The sequence below is a fragment of the Phasianus colchicus genome, chromosome 2, assembly GCF_987193195.1.
Source record: "Phasianus colchicus chromosome 2, bPhaCol1.hap1.1, whole genome shotgun sequence".
NCBI lineage: Eukaryota > Metazoa > Chordata > Aves > Galliformes > Phasianidae > Phasianus > Phasianus colchicus.
Window position 1 is genome coordinate 93,547,066 of NC_143437.1, and position 24,896 is coordinate 93,571,961.

General features: G+C 38.5%; 1 protein-coding gene across 4 annotated transcripts in view; it reads left to right on the forward strand.

Moving 5' to 3' along the window:
* The window catches only part of COLEC11 (collectin subfamily member 11), a 36,864-nt gene extending 12,260 nt beyond the window's left edge, over window positions 1-24,604 (forward strand). Inside the window, exons 1-8 of one of the 4 annotated variants that reach the window (XM_090136346.1) lie at window positions 850-976; window positions 1,652-1,763; window positions 2,696-2,851; window positions 9,255-9,326; window positions 18,932-19,003; window positions 19,668-19,721; window positions 21,152-21,247; window positions 21,397-24,604. In XM_090136346.1, the coding sequence (XP_089992472.1) occupies window positions 2,722-2,851; window positions 9,255-9,326; window positions 18,932-19,003; window positions 19,668-19,721; window positions 21,152-21,247; window positions 21,397-21,806 (834 nt within the window). In that variant the 5' untranslated portion in view covers window positions 850-976; window positions 1,652-1,763; window positions 2,696-2,721 and the 3' untranslated portion in view covers window positions 21,807-24,604. Of the gene's footprint in view, window positions 1-849; window positions 977-1,651; window positions 1,764-2,695; window positions 2,852-9,254; window positions 9,327-18,931; window positions 19,004-19,667; window positions 19,722-21,151; window positions 21,248-21,396 lie in introns of those variants that run through there. The other 3 variants (XM_090136345.1, XM_090136344.1, XM_031611028.2) reach the window with 3 other exon arrangements.
* The last annotated feature ends 292 nt before the right edge of the window (window positions 24,605-24,896 follow it).

Sequence of the window (24,896 nt, forward strand, 5' to 3'; positions counted from 1 at the left end):
CAGGCAGGACTCATTTCTTCTCTTCCTGCAGTTACTACCTATGATGGTCCATCACCTCTCAGTGATGCTGTTGCTGATAGTTAAACACCTATGTTCAGGCGCTGGAAGGAGATTTCCAGGCACAAGCCTCTGCCATGTCTTCCTGCCCCATGCCTGTCAGTGTTCAAGAGGTGTTTAGAGAATGCCCTAAATAATATGCTTTAACTTTTAGTTAGTCCTGGTGTGGTCAGGCAATTGAAATCAATAATCTCTGGAGATTCTTTCCAACTGAATTTGCCTTGCCTCACCTCAGTATGTTTTATTGCTCCCTATTTCACTTGCTGTCTGTTGTGACTTGGACCATGGACTTATCATAAAAAGCAAGGCCATCCACTAAGAGCTCCTCTGGGATGCCGAGTTCATCAGGATGTAGTGCCTTCTATCCCGTGGCTAGAAATTTCCTCTAGGGGAAATGTGGTTGGATTCCAGCTTAATGTATGTGAAACAATTTAGGCAGCTGGGAGAAGGTTGCTGTCATAGTGCTCTGATGTGCTATAAGCCAGGTCTGACCTGGCTTCTGACAGCCAGGACTGGGTGTGTGCATGGGCAAAGCAAGTGATCGTCTGAGACAGCTGAGAACAACAGCACAGCAAATGTTTTCCTGCTGATTTTATCAGTCAGAGACCTGCTTGTACAGTGCTTGTTACTGCTTCTCTAGGGCTTTCCATCCAATATACAAATTTCCATTACTTTTGCTACTTTTTCCCACCTTCTGCTATTTCTGTTCTCAGGTTCACCTTTATGATATACTTTCTCTTCCATCCCTGCTTCCTCATCTTCATCATGGGGCAGAAAAATTCAGTTTTGCCTGCACTCTGGAGAACCCTTGAGTGATGCTGCTGCAGTTGTGACAAAACTTATTATGGTCTAAATATTCGAGCAGCCCCTGCTGAGATTTGTACTTCAGTGGATGTGTGTGCTCCCATACCTGAGCTAGGTATTTTAATGCTGATTCAGACATGTATGTATGATATGATCTACAGTCATCCTTGCTATGGTAGCATAAGCAAAATTCTGTATGCCGAACGCTCTTGAAAGGAAAAACATACTATAAATGTTACATCTGTGTGTGTGAGTATTGTCCCTCCAGAATCAGCACCTTAAATTATGAGAGGAGACTTCTGTAGGTGACATTGGTACTTGGCAGTCTGAGCAGAATGTTGTGAGGTTACAACATATCTCTCTAGTAAGATTGCCTGTATTGCGGTCTGCTAGATTATAGCTTATATAAAATTGAGAAAGAGAGTTTAAAAATAAAACTGTTACATTAGAGTTTAGCAAAATCTTTTTTTTTTTTTTTTTTTTTGGTCCACATTCTCCTGAATCTCTTGATCCATGTGAAAATGCCAACATTAACATCTTCCCTTTTTTTTTTAAAAAAAAAAAATATAGCATTAGTTAATCCTATATAGCATTTTAAGTTTTTCATTACGAGGAAATTAAGTTTCTGCTGTGTGGCAGTCTTACTGTGAGTTTAATGCTAGGGAAGCAGTACTTCATTGCTAATTGTAACTATATCTGTGACTGTTCAGATGAGGGAAGAGTTGGTATCTCTTTTCTGGCCAGCTTAGGCTGAAATATTGGAAATAAGGAATTTTCTTTCTCTTCTCAGAAAGAGTGGTAACGTATTGGAACAGGCTGCTCAGGGAGGTGGTGAAGTTACTGTCTCCCTGGGGGTGTGGAAGAATCGTGGAGATATGGCACTGAGACCCATGGCTTAGAGGGTAATATAGGCCAGTCTTCCTGTTCTAGATGTAAAACGCATGCAGCTGTGTCAGGGCTATAAAAAGTGATATATGAATGCTTTCTCTTGAAACCCTGATATGACTTTCGGCTTGTTTGTGTAGTAGAAAGCCTTGGTGAAAGAAGGGCTGGAAAAACATGCCAGAAGTACATAAATAACACTTTTGTCTAAGAGTATTTCTATAGCTCTCCTAAAAATCAGCTTTTGATAGTCTTTTCACTCAAATTCCATTTCTATACTGTTGTTTTCAAGAGATTTCTTCTCAGCCCAATACCAGGAAAGCCATTTGACATGTAAGCCTAGGTGAGGGTATGTTTCAGATGTGAATCTTCTCAGGATTTATGGAAGGCTCTGATGTAACTTCACTGCATGATATAGTGAAGTACCATCTCCATCCCACTCTCACTGAGTTATGTGAGGGCTATTGTGTCAGACAATTTACTGGGCACAGTTTCAGTGCTTGGACAGATGGGATGTGAAATTTCATGTCTTCAGGTTGGTCTCATCACCTACTGAATTGCCTCTTAAGAGCACTATGCACTCCTAAGCAGCAGCAAAGTGCTGGCATTTTTCATTGCAAGCCCATGTACTAGATTTTTCTCCTTTGACCTTTCCCTGCCTACAGTGAGAAATAGTGAATGCAGTAAAGTCACTGACTTTACTTAATTTCTTTCTTGACTAAATTCATTCTGAGCTTGATCTTACTCACTCTAGCACAAGAACAAACTGCTGAATGTGATGCTACATATTTCACATATGCCTGTGTTACATGCAACCTGACACATCCTTCTCATGCTGTGTGGTTTATAGCATGCAAAAATATATTGTATTCATAGAAAGATGTTGCATATATTCAAAAACTGTTGAAAGTCTGTGGAATTCTTATAATTGTTTATTCATTCTTTTGTTTAGGAGTCAGTGACCTGTAAGTGCTCATTATGAAGAGAGATCTGGTTTTCTTGGTGACTCTAATTAGCCTTGCCTTCCTGTCACTGCTAAGGTCTGGATATCCTCAACATATTGCAGAGGAGTCCTGCTCTGTTCAGATTCTTGTCCCAGGCCTCAAAGGTAATGTGGAAATCTACTTCATTGTTCAAATGCTAATCCTTTCTTTCTAGCAGGCACATCTGCACCACTGGTAGTTTCTAAACAAGACAAAAAAAAGTACCTTTTCTATTTGTCCAGTTTATAGCCTCCTTATACATGAAGTTTCAATGTCCTTAACATTAATTAGTCTGTTAAAATTAACATGGTACAGAGAATGCATGCCAAAGTTTCCCAAACTTACTCCTGATCATTAATGCTTGCTTTTCTGATATATGTGGCCTAGTTTTTTTTCTCTCTGTTTATACTCATGACTGATACAAAGAGACTGTAAAGTCAGGCCCTGTGTTACACCTTGAGAGATTTTCCTTGCCATTTTGCAGTGTCCTAATGGGAAGTATTTTGGATGTTCTGCTCTTATACTTGCCTTCCTTTGGGCTAAATTTCCATTGGTTTTAAATGCCTAATTACCTTTTAGAGAAAGTCAAAAATTAAAGTTAGGTTTTGGCACTTTTATATTTTCTGTCGAGTGAAGCAGCATTTTTCAAAAATATTCCCCCAAACTATTGTACAACAAAGATGGTATTATAAACTATTGATCCTTCTGCAATTAAACACGCATTGAAGTACCTTAGGTAGGAAATCAACATCTGGGAGGAACTAGCATTTTAAAGCAATAGCATCCACTACGGCGTGAAATCCCAGTTCTGTTATTAGTCAATAAGAGGGATGTCCATCATCAAGGCTGTGGTATTTCTACTGGAGTGTAATGTTCCAGTTGAGAAGAACAGCACTGGTCTGTTACATCTAAGTCTTCTGAGGTATGACTAAGCCTTGAATAAACTTGTTTCACTGAGATATTTGCCGTGGAATAAGCGTAAAATAATAAAATCTTTATATAATTCACAAAGAACAATACAACCAAGGTAAATATATGTTGTCCAGAGTTGGACACATCATTCAAATGGTGACCACAGCAATGGGAACCAGAGCTTTGAAATGGCTTTTCAGGTCAGAGAAGTTGTGAGGCTTTGACAAGTTTTGTGACTACTTTGCCTTAGTTTCCCTATTTGTGTAATCTGTCAAAATTAACTACTTTAACTATGATTTGTATGAAAAGGCCATTTTTGCTATTATATGCAGCATAGTCTTTTTTAGAACATTTAAGCAGTACAATAATAGTCTTGGCCCTTTGCCAAAAGGAAACAGCAAAGCAGGCTGAAAACTATCATGTGCCAATGATTTCACTCTGCTTCATGCATTGAAGGCATTGCAGAAGTGAGAGAGATTGATGTACAAATTCAGCGAAGCACAAAATGGCTTGATGCAGCCCCAGTTGATGTGAAGTCTCTAAAAAGCTATCAGTGCCCCAGCTACACTGTCAGGGGGCCTGGCTCTGAGCATTGGTAATGAGATACTGCTGTCCCCTGCTGGCACAACTCCAACCCATGTCAGTGGCCAAGCCTTCCTTTCAACTGAGCATTGATGTGGCTGTGTGCCCGAATTTCAGCTCCCACACAACAGGGTTTTCTCATTGCAGCTGTTAGATTTGCCCCTGCTCCTTCTTGGCTGAGCAAGATCTGCAGAGATGGAGGAACTGAACCCTGCTCCACTGCTAGGCATGAACTAGATGGGATTTGGGAAAAAGAAGGTGCTGGGAACCTGTGGAAGAAATGATGGAGACCATGAATTGTGTGAAAAGTAAAAGGAGAAGGTGGAGGTGATGCAGATAGTGGAGCCCAACTGGCAGCTGAAGGAGAAAGATACCAGGAAAAAGCATCCAAAGTAAGACAGTGAAATAAAGAAATTTTAGAAGAATGGGAAGTGATAAAGGGAAAGAGAGAAGAAGGGCACAGGGAATGAGAATGAGCAGAGAGACTGGAAACTGGGGAAAAAAAAAAGATATAAGAAAATAACACAAAGCCAATTAGGACCCTACAGAACAAAGGATGTCGGAAGGGGAATGAGATGAGAATGGAGGTGGAAATGGAAGATGAAGAAAGTCGGTGGAGACACCCAGAATAGAAAAAAGGCACAAATGAGAGTAAGGTCAGCAGCTTAGGTCTGGGACTGATATATATATATATATTTTTTCTTTTTTCCCCCTAAAACTTCAGCTTTATAAAGGCGAAAGATGAAATGAAGGAGGGAAAAGTACCATGGCTCTGAGAATCCAGACAACGGAATGATCTGTTTTTTAGAAAACCAATAGTATTAATAATGTGAAGGTGTATTTTGTGTGAAGAAGGAATGGATAGCAGTGTCCTAATGTATTGCTCTCTACATTGTAAAGAAAAAACATTACACAGAAAAATCCTTTAAATCTTCCCCCTCTCTCCCCCCCCCCAATCTTCTTTTGTCTCTTTTCCATAATCTAAAGCAGGAATTATCTCTAAATTGAAGAAATATGAATTTGAAGGCTGGACTGGTGGATAAAGTGTTGGTGGGACAGTCATAGACAGAGGGTTGTTGTCAAGGGCTCTATGTTCAGATGGAGGTCACTCAACAAGTGGCATCCCCCATCCATCTTGGGACCAGTGGGCTTGTTTAGTTTGGAGAAGAGAAGACTCTGAGGGGACCTCATGTGGCCTTCCTGAGCTTATAAACAGGAGGGGGACTGAATTTTTACGCACTCTGATAGTGATAGGACAAGGGGGAATGGTTTTAAAATAAAAGAGTGGAAATTTAGTTTAGATGTTAGAAAGACATTTTTCATTCAAAGAGTGGTGTGGCCCTAGCATGGGCTGCCTAGAGAAGCTGTGGATGCCCCATCCCTGGAGGAATTCAAGGCCAGGCTGGATGGGGCCCTGGTGGGTGGCAACAGGCCCACAGCAGGGAGACTGGGACTAGATGGTCCTTAAGATCCTTTCCAACCTAAGCCATTCTGTAATAATTATCTTACTCAATGACATACAATTCATAAATAGTGAATGCTACATAAATAAAAAACAATATTCTTTTTTACACCCTTACTTGACGATACTACTCGCACAGAAGTAATGGAAGGCAGTTATCATCAGCCGAGGAATGCTTAACAGCTCAAGTAGTTAATATTTGGTGTGCTATTTTTATTACAGTAGATTGTATCACTTGAAGTAGGAAGAAAGCAAACAGAATCTGAGACAAGCCCTGTCTCAATGAATTCACAAAAGCAAAATGACAGCAATAGTAAGATTCACTGTATGAACTATCAGAGATCACTCTCAGCAATGCCAGTACAGTGCAGTATCAGATTTGCATCTGCTAGCTAGGTCCTGCTGCCCCTCAGTTCAGCACTAGGGCTAGATTTCTTCTGGGATTGTGGGGCATCACAGCACCATGGAGCACTGCTGGGCATCTTTTCCTGTCACTGCAAAGCACTGGGAGATGAGCTGTGTGTATGTCTAGCGGGGCTGGGGCACAGGAGGCAGGGGCAAGGAGAATGCTGAGCAGGAGCAATGGCTGCAGCTGGAGAAGGAAGCCACACTGCAGCTACTGAGTGGGAAGCACAATTGCATGACCCCAGCCTCTTGCACTGAAGGAACAGGGACTGTCCAGAAACCAGAAAGGGGACTGGGAAGACTAGGTATCTTTCTCAAATTTTAATTATTTGTTTATTTATTTTCATAAATCAGTATTCAAATGTGAGAAGTTGATGTTAATCGCTGATAGATAATTTCTTTTTTAAAATTGGTTATTTGAAAACCTTTTTTTTTTTTTTTTTTTCTTCCCATAACACAATGCTCAGTGCACATACAGCAAAAACAAGGGCATAAGCACTGCAAAGCTAAACTGGCCACTGCTCAGTTCCTGATAGCAAAGGTCTTGCTGCTTAACACAGCTGATAACAAAAACTTGCTAAGTGGTCTGTAGCAGGACCTGTAATGGGGTAATCTCCTCACAAGCAAAGTTTCTTAAACACTCTCACTAAGGAATGCGGTGTCATCTTATTATACGAATAAATGCAGGCAAGCGTAATGGCCTGAAGCAAGAGTGATCTATTTTATTGATCCCTAATGCGCAGCTTTCACTCTGAAGAACGTGTAAAGCAATAGGCTGTAATAGCCTGTTCTGAGCCTCCAGAGAGCTGGGAAAAGTCATTGTCAGGATTTATCTTTGGGAAGCAAAGAACTCATAACCAGCCCTGAGGAGGGAAAGACAATCATACAGAACCTATTGGTTACTTGGTAATAAAGAAGTGGTGTTCCCAAATGTGCCAAATAATAGCCTGTTTCCTACTAATAGTATTATTCGCTGGGGATTATGTGGAATTTGTCCTCATTAAGGTCAGAGAATGGCCTATTTTTGCATGTCTGAAGACAGGAGAGGTAGTCTGGAGCTTGCTGGCAGCCTGAAGAAGGAAACAGATGGAGGGCTGAGCCACCTATGTCTACAATAAGGAGTGAGTGCTGGAGGCTGCGAATCTGAAATGTGCAATTTCAGCTTGTTTTTATGTGTCATTTTTACAGTCCTTCTTTAAAATGTACCTTCCAGCTATGTCAGAGAGCTTGAGGGGAACAAGATAACCACTGACTTTCTTGTTATGGTGCTTGCTTTGGCTTTCTGAAGGGCAGCTGATGCTCACTCTCTTCTCCTGCACTACAGAGCTGTTGTGCTAGCTCCAGATTTTTGATCTTAATGTTTTCTTTTCTGTGGAAGCTGTAGAAGTTTCTGTTCTTTCACATACGTCTATTTAATAAAGACAGTTATTTAAATTGTTGTCTTAATTTCAGCTGGGACAGAACTGTTTCCTTCAGAGTGTCTGGTGTGATGCTATGTTCTTGTTTTAGGAGAAAAAAAATGTTGATAACACACTGATGGTTATAGTTGCTGCTAAGCGATGTTGTACAGAGCCAAGGCCATTCTCAGCAAGGGGCCCAGGTTGCTGGCAGGGAACGGAATTAGCTTAGTTGTTTTCAACTGACCACTGGGATATCCCATACGCATATCCCATGTGACATCACATGGAAGGAGTTTTGAAAGGAGCGGGAGCTCATCTTTTTCTCCTCTGCTTCTTGGGTGGGTAGCTGAGGATCGGTTGTGTGATGATGAGTAATTGCTTGTGTATCACTAGTTGTATACGTTTGTATAAACATATATATATATGTAGTCATAACTATTATCCTTTTCTCTATCTTAGTAAATAGATTTATCTCAACATGCAAGTTCTACTTTGTTTTTTTTTTCCCAATTCTCTCCCCTTTTCCACTGGGAAGGAGTGAGTGAGCAAACAACTGTGTAGTGATGAACCACCTGCCAGGTTAAACCACAGCAATCATTCTTTAAATTTCTATTTGCCTAAGAGTTTTTTAAATTTATATAAATGGAAAACAACAATAGTAGGGGACAAAACAATTTATGTGACTCCAATGAAAGACACCAGGTAGGCACATTGTATGGGAACTGTTGAGTCCTGACCTGAACCACTGATTGATCACCTAGGAAAAGGACCCAGTCAGCCCTGGGACACATGTGAAGGCAATTCACCTATGTGACTGGAAGGGGTGGAGCCTGGCTGCAGCTCTCTTAGATCCCCATTTAAGGGCTGACAGCCACTGGGGGAGGTTCTCTGGTTGGAGATCCTTCCTTGGTGAAGCTTTCCCCTGTGAACCTAGAGTCTTCTGATAAAGATGAGCGATCTTCTTCCTTCATAGCAACTTTCTATCATGCTGATCCTTTCATTGTCACACTTTTGTTGCAATGCCTTTCCCATTGTATTGATCTGTCCAATTGCTACACACATATTTACAGAAATTGCTGTTTAAATATGCTCAATGCATATAATATGATATGAGTCTTGTGAATATAGTTAGTGATTAGTTAGTGATTACTTTGTGGTGATTCAAACCACGAAGATCAGAAGGTGTGATATATATATATAAGTGAGAATGCAGATTAAGTAGACAGTTTTCCACACTTAAAAATGATCCAGTAAATGAGGGATGTAGCAGTGCTATCCTATAGATTTATTCTCACTCAGTACTTGATATAAATCTGTTTATATATATATATATATATATATATAATTTTAAGTTATGGCTGTGCCATTTTCACATGGGACTTAAACATGTTCTTTGGTATGCTTTACTGTAAAGAGGAACTATTAGGTGTGTACTCAAGACGTGCTTGGTAACAGAAGGTTATGTGTTGAGTTGAGGCCTGATTCTGAGGCTTCTTCTTAACTAAACTGTAGTGTTGTTATTGTAGTGTTGACTAGAGCCGTGAGGGTTCGGTAACGTATTGACTTTGGTTTTGTCGGTGTCTACGTTCATTGCAGGAAAGTCTATTCTCTGTGCTTCAAAGCTCTCAAGATATGTTTCACTTTTTTTTATTTTTTTCCTCTTCAGTAGGCTTGTATTTTCAGTACAGAAAATGACACTCTTGTCACTAACACCAATAGAAAATAGTTCTTTTTTAATATGGTTCTTCTTTTTATTTATGTCAATAGGGGAGGCTGGAGAAAAGGGGGAGAAAGGTGCTCCAGGTCGTCCAGGTAGAGTTGGCCCTCCAGGAGAAAAAGGTAACTTTGTTAAAGAAGATATTTTGAAAGTAATTCCTTACCAAATGCTGCCTTTTCTTGTAAGGCAATGATGATGGGCATCCTCTGCTGGATGACTAAGTCATTCTTAGATGTAAATACAAATAAAGCTTATTTGTAAACTAAATTTTACTTTCAGGTGTAAAAAGTTTCGGAAAAAAATGTTTTTTCTTTTTTTTCTTCTTTTTTAAGTAGGGTTTCTGTGAAGAAAGGTATCATAATGCCCTCTGTAAATGCAGTCCTCAAATTAAGGCAGAGGGAAGAAATCACGAGGTTCGCTTTCCTTGTTTCCTTTTGTTTGTACATGTGAACACTCTCAGGACCTTAATTAAAACCATTGTGGGAAGACATTGGCCATCATTGATTTCACATTTCTTAGACAACAGGAGATGCATATTCTAAAAAAATCACATTAGGATTAGTCAAAACCTTTTATTTAAATATTAAAATGAAACATTTGACATTCCTATCATTAGAATGTTGGAGTTCTTACCAAACTGAATTTGCAAACCTCTTTTCAAAGCCATCACAGTGGTAATTTATATTTCCTTACAATGATGTGTATTCTGTTACACAGTACTTCTGGGCAGATATAGAAGTCTTATTTCTGCAGTCTCCCTTGAGCCCAAGAACCATGGGTAGAGCTCATCCATTGAAATTCATTGAGAAACTTACAACTCCCTTGAGGTGCGTGTGTGTTAAGTCTGTGTACTTTCCTTATGGAGATGTAGCCTTCAAGGACAACTGTCATAAAAAATTTTGGAAACTAAAATTTTAATTCCTGCAAGATAATGCAGTGTGAGGAGAAGTAAAAGTACTACAGAATAACTTTGGTTAAAAGGTCATATAGAAGTCTCTAGTCCAACCTTCTGCTCAAAGCAGGGCAGGCTTCAAATTTAGATGAGACTGTTCAAGGTTTTTGTCTCGTAGACTTCTGAAAATCTCAAAGGATGGAGATTTTTCCACAATCTTTTTGATTGGCTTGCTCTCCAGTCTCATTGTGAAATATATTTTCCTTAAGGCCAATCAAAATTTTCCTGCTTGTAATGTGTGATCATTGCCTCTTGTCCTTCTGCTATGCATCTCTCAGAAGAGAAAGGTGCATCTTCTCTACAAATTTCCTGTAGTGGAAGAATGAAATTAGGTTTCTCCCCTTACCTTTGTCTTCTCCAGGCTAAATAAAAGGATTTTCTACAGCTGGGCTCCAGTTTTTTTTCTCTCTCTTGTTTGAAGGTGCAAAAAATCCTTTTCTGCAGAGCAATTTCCTAGGCAGCCATTGGCCAAAGTGCGCCAATACATCCCAAGTGTGGAGTGTTTCAGGGTCTGACTGAATTTCATGATTCTCCTGTCAACAAATTCTTGCAGCTTGTCAAGCTCATCTGACTGGCATCCCTACTCTCCAGCACGCTAACCACTCCTGGGATTGCCAGCAGACTCATAGAGGCTGCCTTGCACTCCTTCCTGTCACTGATGAAGATTTTAAACACTGTTGGTCCCAGGACTGCTTCCTTAGGAATGGCACTCATAGTCAGCTACTGATTAGATTTTGTCAGCCTTGCAGCAGCTCAGCTGAATTTTTCAGCACTCTTAGATGCCTTCTCACCAGTGCTATGGATGCATGTCCAACTTAAGTATACTCAATTGTCGGCTAACATGGGTAGCATCTCCTCCCCACTTTCTGTCACCAGATGTGAAGATCCAGTAGAACACTGCCAGTAAAAACAAAAGTAAAGGAGGTACCAAGTATCTCAGCATTGTCCATCTATTTTATCATTGTTTCCTTCCAATCAGAGTGCCTGTGCTATCCTCAGTAAATCTTCGATTTTTACTGCTGCTTTACTTGTACTGTCTTTCATGCTATTTTCATATACCCAGCCAAGATCAATTCCTGCTGAATTTTTTCCTTTCTCACTTCATCTCTGAATACCTAGGGAATACTTCCATATTATCCTTTATTAGCCTCTCTCTGTGCCCAGTCTAAACTTGTGTGCTTCCATTGTGCTTGTTGTCCCATCATATCTGAGTGGCTGATGTCATTAAGTAGACTTCCAGATCCTTGTTTGTTTCCCAGGATATGACCATTTTTGCACTGGTATTTCAGATGGGCAAGTGGTCATATCACCTTTTCATGGGGAACTGGAGAATCTCTCCCATTGCACAGTCTTTAATATTTCTTTGAGCTTTGCATTTTGTTGAATCAATTCCATGATGTAACATTTCACTTACATAATTTTATATATAATATTGCATTTACTTGGAAAATCATTCTAAGGAAAGCTCAATTCTAATAATTAGAACAGTTTTCCAGTTTTCATATGTCAATATGTCCAAAATATTGATGTGACGGGATGAAGAAACATTGAAGTGAACATTCACTGCAAGAGAAATGTACGTGAAACAGAAAAGAGATGAAAGAAAATTGAATATTAATGCATTCTATATCACATTTTTCCAGGGAGTGCTTTCAGTACAATAATTCTTACTGTTTCTGTAGCCATGTTTTTTCTGCTTTTCTTTTGCTCATCCAAATTTGACTTGACATGTATATAGTCTTGTAATATTTAGTAAATGCTTCACTTTAGTATAGTAAGAAATTTCACTATAGTTTTATCAGAAATAACCAGTTCAGCATCTGTTCCTGAGCAGATTATCGAATATCCATTTGTGATCTGCTATTAGCTGTGCCTTTTAGCACTATTTTTGATCTCTTGGGCATATAACACTAATGCCCTTGATAGTCTTGGCCAACTATTTTAAAATCTCAGTTGGTATAAGCTTAGACTCATGATCCAGGTACTTAACACATAGCTTAGTGAATGATGAAAGATGAATGATGTTGTCTCACATTCTATTTGCCCATTCTATGAGCACACTTGCATGATCACAGAAGCTCTGTTTCTGTTCAGTATGCTGTTAAACTTCAGTCTCTATGTTAATGCGTATGGCCCCCTGTAGTTTTTAAGCATATTTTTATTGAAGCTTGATATTGGGCTAGTATTCATCTCCTTCTATGGATAGAAACTGCTACATTTCATTGTATGTCATTACTATTTGAATAAGTGCTGGTTTACACATGGGAAAGATTATAATTCTTCTGTTTTGGTGTTAATTTACAATATCAGAATCACAGCATTTTTTTTTTTTTTTCACTTCCCTTTCTTAGTTTTGTTTTTTAGGCAAGTTCATTGTAAGGGAACTTGCTTAGTTTCTTTGACTTTAGAAATACAATAGTCAGTGAATGAATAAAATACATAAGAAAGGGTTTTTTATGGTATATTTGACCTGAAATGAACACTTCAAAATTAGAAAGTGCTGCAAATGTTTTCATCATATTCTTTCTTTGTAATATTGTCATATTTTAGTAATTCAGACCCTCATAAACACTAAAACTTTCTGATGCTTTCTTGAAATAAATCTGTTTCTGTGTGTCCTGATGTTTCAGGGTGACATCAGACATCCTGATGTCTTTGGCCACTGATTAAGGTTAAATTCACTTACTTTTGCCATTGCTTTTAATTAATTGTATAGGTCAATTATGATCCATAGCGTGTCAGCAGAATATAAAACTGTGTTGTTCTTATGAAAAGTGTAGAGCACTGGATCAAATAAAATGTTAAGCACAGTTGTATGATATTCTTGAGATGGGACCCAACAGTCTCTACCTCTGCAGTGTTAACACAGCCTCTGGTGTGACTTCACAGAATTGCAGGGGTTGGAAGGGACCTCAAGAGTCATCGAGTCCAACCCCCTTACTAAAGTAGGTTCCCTACAGTAGGTCGCACAGGTAGGCATCCAGACAGGTCTTGAATATCTCCATAGCAGGAGACTCTAGCACCTCTCTGAGCATCCTGTTCCAGTGCTCCATCACCTTTATTGTAAAAAAGTTCTCCCACATGTTGGTATGGAACTTCCTATGTTCAGGCTTGAGACCATTGCTCCTTGTCCTGTTGCCACATACCACCAAGAGCCTGGCCTCATCCATTTGCCTCCCACCTCCCTTTAGATATTTATAAACATTTATCAGATCCTCCTTCAGTTGTTTTTTTCCCCAGGCTGAACAGACCCAGGTTACTCAGCCCTTCCTCATATGGGAGATGCTCTAGGCTCTTTTTCAGCGTGTCAACTAATGCTTTTCCAGACAATTCTCAGACATGTTTTGGGAACTAAAACAATGAACAGCTTGCAACTGATTACCTTAGTTTGAAGAGAAAGATGATTTAGGATTATGGACTGCACCATTCTCGGCCAGCTGGTTCCCTGTGCCGGGGAGCAGTCCCAGGCATTTAGTTTACTAGTGTAGACATAGCCTCTAAGTATGAGAGAAGAGTCATTAATTTAACTGGATTGGATCCAGAGTGCTCAGTCATTTATATAATCAAATTCTAAAGAGAGGTAATAATGTCTTAATTTATATTTTAATATTACTGATTGCTCATTAATATGTAATCAATCAATCCCTTACATTTTGGAGTCAACTTTTACATGAATTTATTGCTCGCTAAGGAGTGCTGCAGGTAGAATTCCATATAAAAGGCCTGACATTGGCAGCTATGGATTCACAAAGTGGGTATCTAATTCTAAACTATCTTCCAAATCCAACTGAACTCAGTAGGATTTTGAGAAAACCTATGCTAAACGGAGTGGACAAAACAGGCTTCAATATAGGCTTCAGTGTAAGTAAATATATAGAATAGGGACCTTAGGGATACATCGTTTAATGTATACTTATGAGATGCCAAACAACAGAACTGTTGCTTAAAACTCAAACACTACCCTGAAATCCTTAGCAGCAGAACTTCAAAATGATTAAGACTTTCCCACTGCTTTCCTCTACTGTATTATTATTTTTTGTACTATCTTTAGCTTCCTTTACAAATTTTCTAGTCTTTCTAATTTCTCATCAGCATAGGTAGCTGTTAACAGTTTCCTTTTCCTCCACCTCCATTTGTTCTGCAGAGCTTTTAAAGGTGCATTTTGTTGCTAAACTATCTCTCTCACATGAGTGGCGTGGATCACTGCTAAGAGATGTTTTTCTCCATTACTCACAAGAGAAATTTAGATAAATAGCTTAAAAAACTAACTTTTAGGTGGCTAATGCTGGGTGAGATGAATTTGTCCCAGCCACATAAAATGCTACTTAGGTATTCAGAATTTTTGGATTTCTGGTTGCCAGGAGTTCTAAAAAGGGAAGAGTCTTGAATAACTACTATGCCATAACATCATTATATCTTTTAAAAATACTTTTTATTCTCATTTAAGTCAGGCTAAATATTTGCAATGGGAATACTGGCTGCAAGACTAAGATGATGTGCTGTGGTAGACACTGTACCTCTGTGTCTTTTATTCTTTTTTTATTCTATATTTTATTTATTCTTTTTATTCTGTATTCTTTTTATAAGTATCTTCTGCTGACTGCTGTCAAAGATAGCACTGGAGCTGACAGACTTTTGGTCTGGCTTGGGACACTTATGTTGCAAAGTAGATCTCTGTGATGTTCGCTATGTCAAATCATAAAGAATTTGTCCCTCAAGTTTGGGAAGTAAACTACTATTCTCTTTTTCTCTTTGACACAACTCAATTCAATTCAGCTGTGAAATGGTGAATTTGAGTTTCTACTAGATTTCTCTTTTTGGCACCTTCTTTTTTAAAAGTAGTTTTATGCCCTCTTTTCTGTTCCAATTAGTTCTGTCTGAAGAAATTGGCCATACTGTATGAACACCCCCTTTTATAGTGTTGCACTGAGCCAAAGCCCTCATCTTTTCACCGGTTGTGCAGCCCACCATTCATCTCTGGTTATTATTTCTTCTCTTGTTTGTGAGACTGACAAGGCCAACAAGAAGATCAATTAGAATTCCTCTCTCTTCAGTTCCCCCTAAAATCCTTTAAGTCTTCTATAATTGGTTCCAATGTATATCACCTTCATCTGAGAGATGACAGATGACTTGCTTCGTATTCTCCATTCAAACTCTCAGTGAAGTTTCCTACTTTTGGTCTATGGAGACTTAATTTCTTTCATTGTCCTCATTTCTTTCCAGCTCTCACTTCCTGATTTCATTAAGACTCTTTAGGCTGCATTTTTGGCAATCATAGGGCCACTGAAAAAGACTTTTTAAAAGGTTTTAAAACTTTTGAAACCCTCAAGGCAGATGGGTCTCTCTTGAAGCTATCTGATTTATTCTGCAGAAGAAGCAGAATAAGCAAGCCCCTGGAGTAGAAGCTGGGGTTACTCACTGTAAGAGAAAAGCTAATCCAAACAGCTCTTTAATGAGCACAGGGGACTTAATGTATGTCTTTGTTGTTTGAGGTAGCATACTTTTTACTTCTGAGCAGATCATGTAGTTCTTATTGGCAATTACTCTGTAAGTTGTTCATCTTCTGGGCAGTATTTATAAGAATGTGATGTCCTTTTATATATTATATTTCATTTATGCATTATAGACATATGTTTATTTCATTCAAATATAGCATCTGACATTACTACTGTAATCCCAATTTGGAAGTGTCCAAGGCAAGAAAGGTCACTTTCAGAGAAATTTTGATAGAGTCATTGCAAGCTAATATTTTTGAGATTTTCAAAGAAATACTTTCTGGGTATGCTATCTATATTGGATAAATATCCACTAATTGCAGTCAGTATTTTTATAATCTACACAATTCCTTGGAAATATGTCTCTGAAGCAAACCATGAATCTATTCTGAGATAGAAGCAATATCCAGAAAGTAAATCAGCAGCTGAGTGGGTTATTTCCTTTCTTTCAGTAAGAATATGCTGAATAAGAGAACAGTTTTGTGGTCTTGAAGATAAAACTTCTGAATTGAGTCCACATCAACTAGAGGCTGAATCTGGTCCTTTTTGGAAATGAAGGAAAATCAATTGTAGGACTTGCCAGTTGAATTAGACCAGCAAGCCATAGAATCATAGAATGGCTTTGGTTGTAAGAGACCTCAAGGATCATCCAGTTCCAACCCCCTTGCCACAGGCAGGGCCACCAACCTCCAGATCTGGTGCTAGACCAGGTTTCCCAGGGTCCAATCCAACCTGATCTTGAACATCTCCAGGACTGGGGCATCTACAAGCTCCTCTGGGCAGCCTGTTCCAGCACCTTACCACTCTCATAGTAAAGAACTTCCCCCTGACATCTGATCTAAACCTTCCCTCCTTGAGCTTAAAACCATTCCTCCTTGTCCTGTCACTGTTTATCCCTGTAAAAAGGTGATTCCCCTCCGTTTATAATCCCATTTTAAATACTGGAAGACTGCGAGGCGATCTCATTGCAGCCATCTCCAGGCTGAACAAGCCCAGCTCCCTCAGCCTGTCTTCATAGGAGGGGTGCTCCAGACCTCTGATCATCTTAGTGGCCCTCCTCTGGACCCTCTCTGACAACTCCACACATTTTCTGTACTGGGAGCCCCAGGCCTGGATGCAGTACTCCAGATGGGGCCTCATGAGGGCAGAGTAGAGAGGGGCAATCACCTCCCTGTACCTGCTGGCCACCCCTTGTCTGATGGAGCCCAGGATACCATTGGCCTTCTGAACTGCAGGAGTGCACTGCTGGTTCATGTTCAGTTTTTCATCCACCATATTCATTTGACTTCTCTCACTTCAGAGGAAATTACTTCTTTCTAAGACATATGCCTTCAGCTGATGGCTGCTTAAGACTTTTTGTAGTAATGAGGAAGACATCTCCCAGTGGTAATCAATTTATGTTCTGAAACATGTCATGAAGTTAAAGGTAATGATTAAGTCAGTCATAAAATTATCCAGTTCTAAATGTATTGAAAGTAAGTAGTTGTCTGTCCTGTTGTATTGAATCCCACATCCTGACAACAGATCTTCAGTTGTAGATCCACAACTGAGGCTGAGCAATGACAGTTTACAGTGTTTCGGTTACTGGATCCTTGTGGTAGATTTTCCTCTGAACACATCTGATTGTCTCCTTGGTCTTGTGTAGCAGGATTGTGCATAACAGGCATTGCTTTGAGCAAAAGAAAAAAATAAACACCAAAAAAAAACAGTCTTAACTGAAACAATCACTGAAATAACTGCCTCCATATTTCCTAAAGCAATCTCAGTCTTGTGATTCTGCACATGGGATCTTCAGGAGGGATTTGTCTTCTCTCTGTAGTCCCTCCATCTCTTTTCTCTGTTAATGTTGTGTGGTACAGTAGGGAATCTACCTCATATGATGTAGTTGTACAGCTCTGCAGCCTCCAAGCCATGTTTCTTCTTGACGTTATGATACAAAGAGGCCTAAATCTGATGGCAGAGCATTGATTCACTCAGGAAAGTGTATCACCAACATACATGGAGATATAGTATTGTTTCCTGAGTCTCTTCAGGGCTATAGTAGCAGCAGAATCAGGCAAACTGACAAATTCACAAAATAGTGAGTGTAACAGACTGCCAGTTCTCATTCTGTGGGTCTCAGAAAATCTACCTAGAGCAAGAAAAAAAGGATAGAATGAGGCTTTGCTATTATAGGCTAAGTTCTCTCAGATTTACGTCATTAACATAATTATTTTTCATAATGTTTGAGAAATGCCATACAGAAAAGCTACATGATGTAACAGGCAGGTTTCATCTGTTCTATCATTTGAGCTCTGGAGGAGCTCAGCTCTATTACATCAGTACTTGGACTGTGGCACACATTTTATGCTCTTGCTTGGTCTGTAAAGACAGTGATGGCAAAGAAATTGTCTCTTCCACTGCAAATTCTGTTTCTCCTGAAGCCATTCTAATATTTGCTTTATATTGCAAAGGAAGGTACAATTCATAGAAAAGAGGCGAATTCGGGCAAGGTAAGTGAATCAAGCTGTCTTACATCGGATTTCTGGCTATACATCAGGGATATATACAGATAGGTAGCAGTGGCTGGTTCAAGCAGATTTGCTGACAATTTCAATTCACCTTAAGAGGGGGGTGATTGGTTTTAATTTGTAAAAACACAGCTAAGAAAAATGATTTTCAAATGGCACTTTTTTGCTACAAGTGCTGTTTGAAGTATTCTACTGAAGTATGTTTAAAATTAGTAACATTTAACATTTCTGTTTTGTACCAGACTTTACATTTGTACAAGAATGTGTATGTGCTCAAATATGACTTCCATTCATTTTCATTTTTCTTTAATATAGTCTTCAAATGTAAGAAGAAAGAATGAAGATGGACTGCTACTGTGAAATTAAGCAACAAAGCCCAAATTCAGCCTTACTATAACTCAGCTGCAGTGGAGTTACTGTGTTAGCTAAAACTATTAGTTGTGTTTGGACCCCTTAGGTCTTTTCAACTCCATAATACATTGATCCATATGTTTTTGATGGGATCCTCCCTTACTGTCAATGTTATTTTGGCACGATCATCTGATAGAAGTTTGTAAAACGTTTTTCCAGTGGATCTCAGCCAAGATCTGTTTTCATTTGCACCTGCTTACTGCTTTAATGTCACCTGGAGTGAATTGAACTTCTGAAGTTCATTGAATGTTGGGTTTATAGCAAAAATTATTCATTGAAAAAACTAGTATCGCAAATATTCTGGAATCTGAATTCATCAGAATACACTGTTAATGTGCTTTGTCTTTCGGTACATATAGGAGAAATGGGAGACAAGGGACAGAAAGGCAGCATGGGACGGCATGGAAAAATTGGTCCTATTGGTTCAAAAGGTATGCTTCGTGCTATTGCTTCTCCATTTTTGTTTCAGATGAAAAAATGTTATCATTTGTGTTTGGTTAGCTACTCTCTGACTTCATCATAGTTGGCTGACTACAGTATGAGATCCTCCCTATTGACTGAGATCTGTCAAACAGTTACTTTTTGTTCTGATAGCAGCATTAAGATCTGAGCATCCTGGTTTATGGTTAAATAAAGAACTTCACATCCTAACAGATAAGTGTGGACACTTAAGAGAAGTAGATAGGAAGACACACTGTATTTTGGTATATTTCTAGGAACTACAGTACTTGAATTCTACTCTTGCATACGCCACAGGCTTGGTCATTTGGACCAACCATGTTTACCAGAGCATCTAGGTTATGAATCCAGATTTAGATTGCAATGTAGTGTATACAGCCCTTTTCATCTGCAAGATCTGAATTTATTGCTTCTGTGAAGTTCACAAAAAAGAAAACGATATCGGTACATATTCTTTTCGTTCAATAGGTTTGGCTTGCCTTTTTTGTGGATTGACTGGGACAGAAACATTTTTATTCTTCCTTGGGCATTTTTCTACTTTTCACACTTGCTTGTTACTAGAGGAAAAAAAAAAAAAAAGTGTTTAACTGTTAGTGAAAAAGCCTCCTTAAATTTATATTCTTTTTCATATTTTAGGTGAAAAGGGAGATAATGGTGACATAGGACCACCAGGGCCTAATGGTGACCCAGGTAATCTAAGACATAATTTGTCTACAATGTGAAGGATTTAAGAACATGCAGGCATCGTCACCAAAAATGTGTCTTTTAAAATACTGAGAAAAATCATGATAAATAAATATTTAGATAGCTACTCCTCACAGTAATTTTCAAATTACTTAAAAAAAAAAATATTGAAGTTGCGGGACATGTAGAATATTTGTTCAAACAGTGTCTCAGAGCTACTCAGAGGTTTGATGAATACAGTGGGAATGAAGTGCAACTGTCAGTATCATTCACCACTGATGGAAAGGGACATCCCTGCATAGTCTGCTCAGAATTCCAGCCAACACAAAGGAACAGGTCAGAAGATCATGCCCCTCCACAGGTATCATTCCAGCAACTTACCAGGAATATTGATCCTCCAGAAGAAAAGGTGGAAGTGTGGCAAAAGAAATGTAAGCCTTAGAAAAGTGGCTTCTGATTTTGCCCATTTTTGTTCCTTCCTAGCAGAGCGCACTAAAGGTGCATCAGTTAGTTTTCTTATGAGAACATAATTTGTCACCCAGTTCTTGAGCCAGGCATTGTCTTGAAGGACAGTCTTGTATTCCAACTACTTCGTACATAGACTTAGCTATCAACACTGAGTAATTGTGTAGTCAAATGCAGATTTGAATAATTACATATAGAACTGGAAACTGTAATTGATTCTCTTTTTGAGATCTGAACTCATAGAAGTAACAATTATCCTTTTAGTATTCTCGTTCAAATTATCTTTGTCAAATCAATATCAATTTGGCATAATAGATGTCTTTCTATTCTTTGACTGGAAAAGGTACAATACTTCTGTATTTGAAAAGTACAGAATTGCATTTTACAGCTAATTGTGAGCATTACATGATTGGAACGCTAGCCTTTCTGATCTACTGTTCCTTATGAGGAACAGGTGAACAAGAAACTGTAGATTTTTGCTCTGGATAAAGTGCTTTTTGGAAAAGACTGAAGATGATAATTTCACCCAAATGTGAAGTTTTGACAAACATTTTTAGTGTTTTTTCTTTTTTTCTTTTTTCTTTTTTCTTTTCTTTTCTTTTCTTTTCTTTTCTTTTCTTTTCTTTTCTTTTCTTTTCTTTTCTTTTCTTTTCTTTTCTTTTCTTTTCTTTTCTTTTCTTTTCTTTTCTTTTCTTTTTTTTTTTTTTTTGACAGGGGATATCTCTCTGTGTTCAGATTAGCCCTAATTACACAGAACTGAAGCTTCAGAGGAAAGGAGATGTCATGGTTAGGTTCAGACAACTGTGAGAATCATGAGAATCATGTATTAGCAAAGGCTACAGGTTTCGGACCATTATTTGTGAAGCAGATGTCCCCTAGGACTGCCCAGCTGGGCCTTTTCATGAAGTTATTTAGATAATTACTGAATTTAGACAGCTTTTTGACTTCAGCATGTCTGTTTCATTTCATAGGCATCCCCTGTGAGTGTAGCCAGCTAAGGAAGGCTATTGGTGAAATGGATATCCAGGTGGCCCAGCTGACGACAGAACTAAAATTCATAAAAAATGGTAGGCTAACTTTATATATTTTCCTTTCTCACTGCCACATTTTAATGGTGGAATTGCTCGTAGAGAGTATCACCATGCATTGGATTTGTGAAGCTATTTTGGGGTGTACAGTAAGTTGGTTTATAGAAATGCGAGTGCTCACTTTTCAGCACTGCCCTCCCCCGCAGCTGTTGCTGGTGTGCGTGAGACAGATAATAAGATTTATCTGCTGGTGAAGGAAGAAAAAAGATACAAGGAAGCCCAGCTCTACTGCCATGGAAGAGGAGGGACGCTGAGCATGCCCAAGGATGAGAATGCCAACAATCTGATTGCCTCGTACATCAACCAAGCTGGGCTCACCAGAGTTTTCATTGGGATTAACGACCTAGAGAAAGAGGGAAATTTTGTCTATTCTGACCGGTCACCCATGCAGACCTTCAACAAGTGGCGCAGCGGGGAGCCCAACAATGCCTACGATGAGGAGGACTGTGTGGAGATGGTGGCATCTGGAGGGTGGAATGACGTTGCATGTCATATTACCATGTATTTTGTGTGTGAATTCGATAAAGAGAATGTGTAAGCTTGTTGGCTCTTTATTTTAAGAAAAGTTTTTAAGCAGGTTGAATAAGTTAGCCCATGTTTATAGAGTACAAGAAATATTTTACACATATGTGACATCAGTATTGTACAGCTGTAAATACAATTTAGGTATTTCAAATATCGGTATTTACCCTTCAGAAGGGAAGAGCACTGATGAGTAAGATATAGATTGTTTTTTTCTGTAGGAAAGTGTATGTATTTAGAGAAAACTGTAGTTTGGGGCTAAATTCTGCCCTCAAAGCATTTAACACGTGATGGTGTGAATTTGGCCTCTAGTTTTCAGAGTGATCATTTTTGAAGAAATAGATTCTTAATATTCTTTTATCTTAGCAAATTTAATAGTTATAAATGTTAATTGCTTGTAGCACTACAGGGACTCTCCAGCAAGAAGGCGAATAATTTGTATACTCCAGTTAATTAGCACAAATATTTCTGTAAGTTTTTTTGGATGTAAAGGTGTTACAACTCTATTTCTTTTTTTTTTTTTTTTTTTTTTTTTTAAGTAGCCAAGCCTGGTAAACAAATCAAGAGTCCTGCCAATTTTGTACAGTTTCTTTATTAAAATATTCACAGATATATCATGAGGAGGCCCTTCAGTAAACAGTTTTAATGCTGGCAGAGGATTAACTTCATGTAATTCAGTACAGAAAGACGGATCCATGTCAGATGAGTGCTTTGGGATTGGGTAAAGGTAACAGATTTTGGTTTTCTGCTATCTTTAGTTGAAAATGATTCAGTGAATGAACTGTTTAAGGCCTCAATTTTTTAAGTGTTTCCCATTTGTTAAATATGATCTTGGTACATCATATTACAAAACAAAACACTGATCCTTCACTATTTAAGGCAAATTACATTAGTGGACAACAAATCTCACAGAAGTGGTTTAGCTAATTGTTTTGGCAGGAAAACAGCCTATATAGTGACTCAGATTGCGAGAGTGACCTCTTGAAAAGCAGCAAAATTGTCCAAAATTCTCCTGTTTATGTATATAGCAATAATGTGATTTTGCACAAATAATTTATGTATTCAATTTACAATTGCATATGATGGAAAATGTGATGTATATTTTAAGAAGTCAGCAACATAATTTCACAAAGGAAATGAATTACTTTGGATCTTCCTAGGAGCCAGTTGCATGACATATTATTCTCACTGTTAGGCATAGAAAGATGACTACAAAATCTCAGACCTTTTTTTTTCAGGAATACCCTACACAATGTTTTATGCTGTTTTTTAAGGAGAAATGTCCCTTTGTATAACATAGCAATCAGTATACTTATCTGATAATTATGGCGGATTGGTCTACAAAGTATCCAGATTGGATCTTGCTTGTGGTTCCACAGCAAGACAAGACCAACTGAAATCAACGCTAAAGTGCCGTGGTACATAACCAGCAGTCAGATAATTCTGTTCATATCCACAGTCTAACAATATTTGGTGTGATGCTATTATTAAATACCTAATAAAACAAACTATTTTGTTTGATATATTTACTCTGTGAATTTGAATCCATTATACATATGTTTGATACCAGTGTTGAAGATCAGTAGCAGATTCCTATGGTTTTGAATATCTCAGCTCCAGAGCAACCATTCTAAGAAACAAATGGTTCTTTGACTGCTTCACCTTCTTTCTTATGAAGCTAGGCATGACTCCTATATATTAGGCTTTCTTCAGACTGTGTTTTGAAATCTAGTAACATGAATATGTTTCACCAATACTCAAGACTCTTTACAGAATTTACAGTGGAAAAAATAGTTGGTTAGAGTAGTAATTTTTGAATATCATGGTTATATCCTGCCCGCTATAGAAATCCTCAGGAACCCTTCAAATCTCAAGCATACTTCTGTCAAATAATTGCATCTATATTAAGAAGACTAAGCCTGAGTTACAGATATCTGGAGTTCCCTCATTATGCACTTACTGAAGATGCTAGTCATTTTTCACTCAGGCTTTGCAAGTCTCTGCTGTAACATTTGCTTTCCTCAGAAACATCAAAACAGACCTTTTGAGGAGGTGGGAAGATTTTTCAGATGCCAAAAACTTCTGTTTTACTTCTGAAAGCCACACCAAATTTGTGATGATTGACTTGACATGTAAGACAGTCCAAATTTCAATTAAAATATGAAAAAAAAAAAAAGGAAATGTAAAAAACATTTATTTCACCCAGTTTTCATGTTGACCAGGATATGTTTTTGCAAATCTTGAAACATGGAAAGGAAATGAGTTGTTAGAGGTTTGTATATTCTCTTATTCTCCTGTCTGCCACAGTTCTGGTTTCACTGTTTGGATGTGGGGTGGAAGACTGTTACATAAGATGTCTAGCTATCCTGCAAGAAGCGAAGATGACACATCTGATATTTACCCCTGTGTGGAACTGGGCAAGAAAGAAAGAGAGCTTGGAAGTGACGGAGCCCTTGATCATCTCTCTCACCTTCCAGTTGCTGACCCACATAGACAGGCCATTGCTGGGGGCAGAAATCAACGATCAGTACGGCTCTCAGACTGCACAAATCCTGCTGAAGTGCAAGGTGCTCTCAGTAGAATTTGGAGCTACTGTTATCAGAAAAAATCACATCATAAATTAGTTTTGTTTGGAGCATTTTCCATGTGCATTAAAACCTGCTTTGTTAGATCATTACTCATTCTGTGTGGCTCTACAGAAGCTTTTTGAATGTGTCTGTATGGCAAAAACGTGTACTGACAGGTTTCCCAAACTGCTCTTACGTTCTTTACTCTTACCCTAAAAGTTTGCCTTTGAAAGAAACAATAAAAGCTTTTTAAAATATATATACAGTCACCCATTCAGACTCTTGAATGACTTTTTTGCATAAAATATATACTTTCTTCACCTATAGTCCGCATGTTTAAATGCTAAGGTTGTGTTGTTTTCTGATGGCAAACCACGCGTGCATTCCTCTTCTAAGAGCCAGCTTGGTGAAGTATGCCAAGGGATCAAGCTGCCTTGTCACTGTCGTCTTCCCAGCAGATCACCAGATAATGCCTCACCCTTATCATAGAATCATAGAATGGTTTGGGTTGGAAGAGACCTTTAAAGACAATCTGGTTC